The sequence below is a fragment of the Penaeus chinensis genome, chromosome 6, assembly GCF_019202785.1.
Source record: "Penaeus chinensis breed Huanghai No. 1 chromosome 6, ASM1920278v2, whole genome shotgun sequence".
In the NCBI taxonomy this organism is placed as follows: Eukaryota; Metazoa; Arthropoda; class Malacostraca; order Decapoda; family Penaeidae; genus Penaeus; species Penaeus chinensis.
In genome coordinates, this window is record NC_061824.1 from 22,465,258 (window position 1) to 22,472,757 (window position 7,500).

Sequence of the window (7,500 nt, forward strand, 5' to 3'; positions counted from 1 at the left end):
TTTCGCCGCGAGATTGGGAAGTTGAGAAGCAGCGCCGCCTTTACTTCACGGCGCGCGCCCAAACTGTCCGCCAAGTTAGGGTCGAAGCAAGAAATCTCGCTCGCGGGATTTTACGTGGTTTATATTTGAGGAGATTATTTATTATTATTGTTGTTATTATTATTATTATTATTATTATTATTATTATTATTATTATTATTATTGTTTTTATTATTATTGTTTTTATTATTATTGTTATTATCATTATTATTATTATTGTTATTATTATTGTTGTTGTTGATTTTATTATTGTTATTATTATTATTATTATTATTATTATTATTATTATTATTGCTGTTGCTGAAATGGGTTAGTTTTCTTTATTTTGTTATTGTCATTATCGTTATTATTACTATTATCATTATGATTGTTATTATATTATATTGTTATTATTATCAGTATTATGTTCATTATCATTTTTATCATCATCGTTTATTATTTTTATTAGTCAATTTGCACTTTCCGTTGCCTCCTTTCATACTAACAAAGACGCCAGCGTGCCTCAAACTTTTATCGTTGAACTTTTCATTGCAGTTCATTCTGACTCCGGTGGCACTGCAATTGAGGTGGTTCGCAGATTAAGGAATGTTTTGCTTTAATTCTAGACAAAGGAATTGCTTCAGGAGAATAGCGGGCACCGTTGCAGTTTGTCATCAGCGTTAGGCTAAGTAAACCGTGCGAAAGAAAATCAGAAAATGAAACTGCTGGCCCATTGGAACGAGGAACAGAGAGAGAAGAGTCTTGGTATGAGGCCGCCCTCTCCGTAATGATATGCTGCGGACGGCGCCGGGGCCTCTCAAGCAGTGTCGGGGCGGCGTGGCTATGTGCGTGGCCGGCCTCCTCGCCGCGTGCCCGCCGTGAGGTGAATGCGGAATGCGGCTGGTGTGACGAGATAGCTTCGTAGGCCTAGGTGCTCCGTGTCGCCATATGGTCGTTAAAAGTGTTATTTAATACACTTCGGCTTACATGCCATACGTACGCATATAGACTACATACATAGGCATAAGCAGTGTGCGCATACATATTTATCAGTCCACGTAGGTATGTCTGTGTACCTATCTATACATCGATCAGTTTATCTGTCTGTCTCTATATCTGGACCTATATCTGTCTGTCTCTATATCTGGACCTATATCTGTCTGTCTCTATATCTGGACCTATATCTGTCTATCTATCTATATAACATATATATATATAATATACATATATATATTATATGTATAACACACACACACACACACACACACACACACACACACACACACACACACACACACACACACACACACACACACACGCACAGAATATATGAATATATATTTGTTCTTTTTCTTTTTCTTTATTTTTGTCACATAAATGTGTAGGCCTCTATGCGAAGCATATCCATTCTCATGACTCCTCTGCACCCCAGTTCACATACATGCTACATACCTTCTACACACAAATCGCGATGCAACACACATGCATTATATGCATTAACACTGGTCTTTGATTCCCCATCATCAAGTTTAGCCCCCCAACACGCATTCACAGGAGTGCGGCGCGAATTGGCGGAGATTGCACCTTGTCGTCTGACCCTGACACAGGCCCCGCGAGCTTGCATGATATATTGGCCGGGAAAAGCGCCGTGACACGACCGAGCCAGAGCGACGGGGGGAATGGGAGGGCTGGTCACTGGAAACTGGAGGGAGGGATAAAGAGAGTTAGAGAGAGCGGGGGAGGGAGAGGGAGAGGGAGAGAGAAAGAGAGGAGGGAGGGAGAGATAGGAAGGGAGAGAGGGAGGTAAGGAAGGAGGAAAGGCTAAGGAGATAGAGAGGGAGTGGGTAGCGAGATGGGGAGTGAGTGGGTAGGGAGATGAGGAGAGGGAGAGAGGGGGAGGAAACTGAATCTGCCGGATGGGAAAGAAAAGAGAGAGTTGTAATTTGACCTTTGCTGCAGCGCCAAGGTGAGGACGGGGGAGAGGCAGAAGTAGGCCTACATAGCGTGTCGGTCGAAGGGGAGAGTGGGGTGGGGGGGGTGGAGTCATCAAACGAAGGGTGAAATCAGATCACGTAATTTATTGATAAGGGGGGTATTTACATTGTTTGTGGGTACTTATAACATCACGAGTTATGAGACATGTAAATGTTATGAAAGGATTTTGAGAAATTCGTTGAAAAAGTACTCTGACAGTCCGATCAACACCCCGATTTTTTTCTGTGTATAGCGTGGCTTAAACTGTGTGTGTGTGTGTGTGTGTGTGTGTGTGTGTGTGTGTGTGTGTGTGTGTGTGTGTGTGTGTGTGTGTGTGTGTGCGCGTTTGTATGTATAGTCTAGAAGATATGACCGAGAAATATAATTCACCTCATTTCCTCATTTGCATTTCGTGGCGAAGGGAAAATCAAAATTTGATTTTTCATGCATAGTGAATACAGCTTACTCTTTTCAGTATAGCGTAAGAGCATAAAATAAGTTTATAATTATCTTTCTTTGTATGTAAAAAATTAACCAAGGAAAAATCTTAAGGTGTTGCCCATGTTTCCCAAGACGTTTCTAACCGAGAGCGTTTTCTTCGACAGGCTGAGCATGGGGCGGTGACGGGATGAAGGCATCGTCCAGAGCACAGGCGAAGGGGCGGGGCCAGCAGCAAGCAGGGTCGTCGCTCAGCAGAGTGAAGAACCCCACTGCCAACAAGAAGACCTCCGCGCTCAAGTTTAAAGCTAAAGTATATTAAGAAGGATTCTGTTTCAGTTGTAGTGAGAAGGTTTCGTTTGAAGTAGATTGAAAAGGGTTTTGTTTAAATATGTTAAAGGTTCTGTATATTGAGAAGGTTGTGTTAAAGTACTGTGTATTGAAAAGATTCTGTTAAAGTATATTTGAGAAGGGTTCTGTTAGTCCGGTTCTGTTATGAATCTTTTCCTTTTGTTTTCTTTTTTTAGTATTGGGCCATGCTTTAGTCCTTCCTTGTGAACATTTTGGTGGTACAATACCCCAGTGAGTTATCTGTCCTTTTTATCTTCATTGTAAAATGTTTTGTGCCAATATTTAGCCTATTTGCAAATGAAGAAGGCTGTTGGTTGTCATACTGCTTTCCAAAAATTATTATTGCCATTAGCATAATTAACATGATTTTTTTCCTTCGTAGGCATCCAAACATGAGAGCGGAAAAACCTCCTCGCCGCGCCAGAGCAACGGAGGCAAAGCCAACCCCAAGCATTCCCCAGCGAGTTCCAGCAGCGACACCTCCAGCAAGGGCTCCTCGGGGACCTCGAGAGGGCGCACACTGAAGGCCAGAAGCCACTCTCCGGGCCGGGCAGCGTCGCACACGTCGCCGCCGGGGAAGTCCTCGGTGAAGTCTCCTTCAAAGCGGTCGCCGGGGAGGTCTCCCCAGAGAGGCTCCGGCGACGCCCCGAAGGCTGCGGGACGGCCCGGGAAGACTCCCGTGAAGAACGACGCGGAGGCTCCCAAGTCTGGAAAGACGGCCGATTCCTCGAGCGCTGCGAAGGTGAAGGCGGAGAAGGAGAGAGCGGACACGAAAGCAGGGAAGGACACGTCTTCGGAAAGCGACTCCTCCCAGACTGTCAAGGCGGCGTCGGACAAGGGGAAAAAGTCTGCGACAACGGCTCCCTCCAGACGGAACTCGGAGTCAAAAAATGACACCAGTGGCAAGTCCAATGATGACAAGGATGGGAAGAAAAAGGCAAAGAAAAATAATAAGGATTTAGTGAGTGAGAAGGAGGAGAGTGACAAGGAAGTGAAGAAAAAGACAAAGAAATCCCAGGACGAAAAGGAGGATAATGACAAAGATACAAAGAAGAAAGGGAAGAAGACAGTGACAGAAATAGAGGAAACTGACAAAGAAGTAAAAAAGAAAATCAACAAAGCTGTGGATGAAAAATCAGACAGTGATAAAGATATGAAAAAGAAAGTGAAAAAAGAGGAAACAGATAAAGAAGGAAAAAAGAAAGTAAAGAAAAGTGTAGATGAAGTGACGAGTGCTCAAGAAAAGGAATCAAAAAAGAAGTCAAAGGAAAAAACTGAAAACTTAAAAGAGGGAAAGAAGAAAGATCAGAAAATAGGTGGGGAGAAAGATGATAAGGAAAAAGAAATAAAGAAGAAAGGGAAGAGAATAGTAGATGAAAGTGAATTAAAGGAGAAAGAAATGAAAAGGAAATCAAAGAAACAAGTAGAAACCTCTCTTAAGGAAGATAGTGACAAGGATAATAAAAAGAAAAACAAAAAATCTGTCAGTGAAAAGGAAGAAAGTGATAAAGAGGAGAAAAAGAAAATGGAGAAACCAGAAGTTTTGAAAGATGAAAAAGATTCAAAGGTGCTTGAAAAGGAAGCTAGTGTGATGGCAAAAGATAATCCGTCTAGTAAAGCCTCCCCAGAAGAGGAACCTCAGAAGGAAGTGTTGAAAAGTGATACCAAAGAAGAAAGTGTTGATGCTAGCCCTTCTGCAAACAAACCAAAGAACAAAAGTGTTAGAAAGGTGTCGGTAGATAGTGAAGGGGAAGACACTTCTAAGTGTAATCAAAAAGAGATGAATGTGAATGGTGAACAAAGTGAGAAGGGTGAAGCTTCCCCTGAGAAGGACAGTTGTCAGGAAAAGGAGTCGTCCGACAAGAAAAAGTTGGATAATACGAGCAGCACTTTGACCGAGGAGAAGGACAAGCCAGCTACCACAGTCTCTCAGGAAACACCAATGCCCAAGAAGAGAGGGAGGCCCAAGGGAAGCAAGAATAAAAGAAAAAATGATGGTTTGCCACCTGCAAGGCCCAAGAAAGACAAGAAGAAGGCTAGTGCAAAACAGTTACAAGAAAAGGCAGAGAGTAAATCCAAGAAAGAGAGAAGTGTCTTTTCTTTCTCAGAAAGCGATGGTGAGAAAGTGGAGAAGGTGTCAAAGAAAAAGACCAAGACAGCACAGAATAAAGGTAGAAAGGTAAAGGAGCATGAGAAAGCAGAGGAGGGTAACTCTAGTACAGACAATGGACTGACTGATGAAGAAACCAAAGATGTTGATAAAAGCAGTCACAAGGATAAGCATAAAGATAACAAATTAAAGAGCTCTCAGGTGCGGAAAGGTTCAAAGAAAGTGCTTGGTAGTGTGGTATCGAAGCTGAAGAAAAAACCTGCCAAACCTCGAGGTCATAAAAAGCTACCAGCAGCCTCAAAGGGAAGGAGAGCCAAGAAGCAAAATTCTGATGCATCAGATTCAGAGGAGGAGAATGAGGACAAGAAACGATCCAGAACAAGAATAAGTAGAATTGCTAAGATTCGGTCTGATGAAAGTGACACCAGTGATAATGAAGATATCAAAAAGGCTCTGTTAAACAGTGTTGCACACCTCAAAGGAGAAATAACAGATGATGAGCAGAGTGATGATGATGAAGACTGGGAGGCAGTGAAAGGCAAGAGAAGGAACAAGAGAGGAGGAAGAAGAAGAACAGGATTGACTGGAAAGAGAAATAAAAAGAAAGCTCCAGTGGAAAAACAAGCAGAGAAAAGTGATGGCGATGAGGATGATGATGAAGACGATGGTGATGAAGGGGAGGATGATGCAGATTATGAAGACTATCCTGTGAGTAACAGAAGAGGACCTGCAGGCAAGAAAAATAAGCTGAAGTTAGAAAAGACAAGTAGTCAGCGTAAGGATAAGGACGTCCCTAAAGGCCGGCCGAAAGTAGAATCATCCTCTGAAGAGAATGATGAGGAAGATGAAGTCAGACTGTCTCCTAAAAAGAAGTCAAAGAAGTCTTCCAAGGAAGAAAGCTCTGTCGGTAGGAAAAGCAAGAAGGTGACTTTTGTAAAGAAACCATCAAGAAGTAGGGATGACACATCAGATGTTGATGAGAGTGATAAGGACAGTGACAGTGACTATGAAGCAAAAGGTCGAAAGAAAAAGATTGGAAAGTCAATTTTGAAGAGCAAAAAGCATATGCCAAAAGGAAAGAAAAGGAGGGAAGATTCAGCTCCTGTCAGAGGACGAAAGGTACGAATGGCATACCTGAATGCAAGAGCCATGATGCATTGCATGAATGAAGATGCAAGAATCCCTCTTCCTGCCTTGCCAGCTCCAGTTAACAAAAGTGAAAGTATGGCACTGGTCCTGCATGGACAGGGCATTGGTGATAGCAATACAGATGAAGAATCAGATGATGAAGATAGAGACTATAATTCACACAGTAATAAGGTTGGAAAGCGCCGTAAAAATACCAAAAGGAAGAATGAAGAGGAAACAGAGAAGAAAGTGAAAAAGAAAAGTAAAAGACGTGCAGGAGAATTGGATGTCCATATGGAGATGCGAGACATGGTTGCCAAGAAGCGCATGGCCCTCCTCAATGCATCAGCCATTATGGCAGCAAGTTATTCAAATGAATCTCGAAGACGGAATCCAACAGCAAACACAAGCTCTTCAGCTGAGAGCGAGGTGACAAATGTTGACATCAAACGCAAAATATCAGTGAAGTCAACTAACAGGAGTTCAACAACTCGTAGTGTAATAACAGTCGAAGAAACTACCAAGAAAGTGAAAAAGGCCCAAGGAAGTAGAGAAACTGAAGTGGAAGAACACATCATAGTCAAGAAGAAAGTCAAGAGACAGAGTGGTTTGGACACAGACCGAGAGGAAGACAGCCATGGAACAGATCACTTGGAAATGGATCCTGATATATTAACAAAGAGCCCAGATGATCCAGAGAGAATAGTTGTTGAGTCAACCCTGACTTATGTTACAACTCAGTCTCCCTCTGCACCACAGACTGTCACCATATCAGGGGAAAGCACTTACTGTATCTCTTCAAGTGATGGAAAGACAACCACAATGGTTAAAGAAGTGAAGCGGAAGTCAACCACCACTGGATGTTCTACTTCCTCTGCTCCTCCCACTGCTTACATTCCACCTACACATCATGTACAAGTAAGAATTACAAATGCTGTTTGTTATTGATTCTCCACAACATTGTAAATACTGCTATCAGAGTAAAACTATAATAGATGAAAGAATGAACCATATTAGACATCTCAGATGATTTATCTATTTTCTCAATTACAGCCTCAGCCACCTCAAAAACCAGCAAACTACACACCACTTGAGGCACTGTCTGTCATGCAACCTGTGATGAGTCCTGGAGGCACAACAACGCATCACCACCACCACCATCACCATCACCATCATCAGCAACCATCACCACACCATCCACCACCATACCACCCACCCCCACATCCTCCTCCACCCCCTCCCCATCCACATCACCAGCCTCCACCACATCATCCTCTGCCACCACCACCTCATCCCATTCCACCATCACACAGCCATACCCATCCTCATTACCATCATCCTCATCATCAGCCATACCCCCCACCTCCGTCCTCACACCCCCATGGTTCCACTCCTCCTGGTGGTCACCATTGTGGCTATAGACCTCCCCCACCTCCGCCTCCAGGACAACACAGCCAAGCTGGAACTTCCCCAGCTGGTCC

The 7,500-nt window shown here is 43.2% G+C and overlaps 1 protein-coding gene across 10 annotated transcripts in view; it reads left to right on the forward strand.

Annotated features, from left to right (window-relative positions):
- The window catches only part of LOC125026615 (mucin-12-like), a 325,253-nt gene that overhangs the window by 299,163 nt on the left and 18,590 nt on the right, over nucleotides 1-7,500 (forward strand). For all 10 annotated transcript variants that reach the window (XM_047615176.1, XM_047615185.1, XM_047615186.1 and 7 more), the window contains 3 exons: nucleotides 2,598-2,743; nucleotides 3,164-6,937; nucleotides 7,073-7,500. The exon at nucleotides 7,073-7,500 is cut by the window's right edge and continues 290 nt beyond it. In XM_047615176.1, coding sequence (XP_047471132.1) covers nucleotides 2,621-2,743; nucleotides 3,164-6,937; nucleotides 7,073-7,500 — 4,325 coding nt within the window. In that variant the 5' untranslated portion in view covers nucleotides 2,598-2,620. The remainder of the gene's footprint in view (nucleotides 1-2,597; nucleotides 2,744-3,163; nucleotides 6,938-7,072) is intronic.